This window comes from Vicia villosa, linkage group LG3, assembly GCF_029867415.1.
Source record: "Vicia villosa cultivar HV-30 ecotype Madison, WI linkage group LG3, Vvil1.0, whole genome shotgun sequence".
In the NCBI taxonomy this organism is placed as follows: domain Eukaryota; kingdom Viridiplantae; phylum Streptophyta; class Magnoliopsida; order Fabales; family Fabaceae; genus Vicia; species Vicia villosa.
Window position 1 is genome coordinate 206474923 of NC_081182.1, and position 3045 is coordinate 206477967.

Here is a 3045-nt window from a genome sequence, read left to right on the forward strand (position 1 = left end):
TTACAACAATGTCTCTTTCACATAGCTTCATCTTTCTCTTCTCCATTATCACACTCATAATTTCCAATGGAGTTTTCTCACAACAATCCAACATCATATTACCCTCCGAGTCCGAGCAACGAAACACCGAAAAACTAACACATATCCACTTCTACTACCATGACATCAGAACCAAAAAAAACCCTACCATGATACAAATCATCGACACGCCAAAAAACGTGGCTAATGGATTTGGTTCAGTTTTCATGATGGATGATGCAATGACGGAAGGACCGGAGTTAAGTTCAAAGCAGATTGGAAGAGCTCAAGGGCTAATAGGTCTTTCATCACTTCGTGATATTGCTGAGTTTATGTTGATAAATTTAGTGTTTGATGAAGGGAGTTATGCAGGAAGTACTCTAAGTATGTTAGGGAGGAACCCTATTTCAAAGCAAAATAGAGAAACAAGTATTGTTGGTGGAACTGGTGTTTTTAGGTTTGCTAGAGGCTTTGCTATTGCGAATAGTGTTAACTCCATTTCTACACCTCAACATTATATTGTTGAGTATAACATTACTGTTTCTCATCCCTAGAATAGAATGTTACTATTGCATGTGTCTACTAGAATGTTACTATTGCATGTGTCTACTAGTACTAGAATATTACTAGTGCATGCACTGCATGTGTCTACTAGAATGTTACTATTGCACGTGTCTATTACTACTAGAATATTACTAGTGGAACTTTGCATGTTTGTTTTATTTTTGTTTTGTTTGCTGCATGTGTCCTTTTTTTAATCTATTATGAATGACAACTAGTCGACAAATATACTTTGTCTACATGTTAACTTTTACATGTTGTCTCTTTATAATTTAAGATATTTTGTTCTCTTTTTTATTTTAGATTTATTTTAACTTCTTATTTGACTAATAATTCAAACACAGTAATGTATTAAAAGATTTTAAATTAATGCTAAAGTTTATATAAATAGTATAAGTATAATATAATTTTGTAAAATATATATTCATTATAATATAATAATATTACGTGATGTTACATTATCCAAATATTATATCAGTGTAATTTAATTTTTCAGCCTTATATTTGTATAGGTCTTGCAAAGATCCTTTAGCATCTAGGGTTTTTTTTTAGGGTAAGAACATGCAAGCTTTTCATACATATGATGTAGAAGTTGATCAAAGAACTAAGAACCAAGAATTCCTATATTCCGGGTGTGTATACCCTTATTTGAGATACAAAGTTCTATTAATGGCTTATGTTTAGAATGCTGAAACTAGTTTAATAAGACAATTTGATTTTATGGATCTCCCTATTTTCTAAGAAATCTGCGGCGAAATTCTAAAAATGTCTCTATATTTCGAAAATGCATCTCCGAAGTCACTTTTTTTATAAAAAAAAAAGTTCTTTCGAATATGCACTTCCGAAAAAACCTTTTTTTTTTTTTGAAAAAAATGTGATTTCAATTGTATTAATAGTATAATTAATTGTATTAATTAAAATATATAATTAAATATTGTCAGATACAAAAAAAAATCAAGGTGAATCAATTGTTTTTTTTTTTTTGTGTAAGCAAGATTTTATATAATAGGGAACTGAGGGTTCTCAAAACCTGTTTACACGAAGACGGGTAAAAACCCGGAACCAAAGAAAAATTACACGCCAATTACAAAAGCATTACGAGAGAAAAAGAATCGGATCCTTACTAAACTCGTAAAAGGAATAATTGGAATGTGTAATTTTTCCGCAAAAAGACCACTTCCAAACAAGAAGCTTAATGCTCCAAACAATGTCGTTAACGTTCCAACCCTCCTCCCGGAAACACGCCCCATTCCTAGTGATCCATATAGTCCAAGTTGTAGCCAACCAAACCACATCTACTTTGCTATCTACTAACTTTTGTGTACAAAAGAACCTATCACTACTAAAAAATTCGCTTTTAGTGACCGATTTAGTGACCGAAAATTTTTGGTCACTGTAGTGACCAAATTAGCCACCAAAATTTTATATTCATGAGAAAATTTTAAGAGGTCACTAAATCGGTCACTAAAATAAATCAACCACCGAATTAGAGACCAATATTTTTTGACCGAAATTTTGGTCACTATAGTGACCGAATTAGCCACCAAAATTTAATATTCATGAGCCAATTTTAAGTGGTCACTAAATCGGTCACAAAAAATATTTTTATATACAATTTAATTTTTTATATATAAATTAGAGACCGAAATTTCGGTCACTAATATTTTTTGTTTTCTTTTTTTATTTTTAATCCTCTTTATTATTTTACTATTTCATTTTCATTTTTTTTAATTTTAATTCTCTTTCAAATTTAAATTTTTTACTAAAATTTTCATATTTTTATTGTTTTAACCTATAATATATTTATAAAAAACTATATGTATATATTTTTAAATATAAAATATAACAATAGTTGTTAAGTGGTGTAGTGGCAAGTTGTTATTAAAATACACGGAGGTCACAAGTTTGATTCCTAGGTATCACAACTTTTAATTTTATTTCATGAAAAAGTGACCGATTTTTAAGCTTTTTCGGTTTCTAATTCGGTCACTAAAAGCGAATTTTCTAGTAGTGTATGCCAATCCATAAAATTGGACAAACATTCCTCCTCCATATAATTTACCAATGACGTCATATTTGGAATATTAATATTCTTTTATTTTACGATGTATTTTTCGTTTTTGATTGAATGTACGGCTTATCACCTTTATTTTATTTAGTTTGTGTTTTAATTTGTGTGTTAATATATATAGTAGTATTTAATTGATCGATTAATTTACCAACGGAATATCTGGAATATTAATATTCTTTTTTTACGATGTATTTTTGGTTTTTGGTTGAATGTACGTTTTATCATATTTATTTTATTTAGTTTGTGTTTTAATTTGTGTGTTAATAAAATTTGATATGTCTTTTTTAGAATATTGAGATATTTCGGATATGCGTATCCGAATTAATCAATATCCCAAATTTTAGGAAGAATTTTTTCGGAGATGCATCTCCGAAAAAATACCTGACACTTTAAAT

At 29.1% G+C, this 3045-nt stretch overlaps 1 protein-coding gene across 1 annotated transcript; it reads left to right on the plus strand.

Annotated features, from left to right (window-relative positions):
* On the plus strand, nt 1–572 carry LOC131657207 (dirigent protein 11-like). Its single transcript, XM_058926675.1, has one exon. The coding sequence runs from the start codon at nt 9–11 to the stop codon at nt 570–572; it is 564 nt and encodes a 187-aa protein (XP_058782658.1). The 5' UTR covers nt 1–8.
* Nucleotides 573–3045: the final 2473 nt, after the last annotated feature.

What these genes read in the sequence shown, in the direction of transcription:
- LOC131657207 (XM_058926675.1), top strand. Translation starts at nt 9, where the DNA reads ATGTCTCTTTCACATAGCTTCATCTTTCTCTTCTCCATTATCACACTC.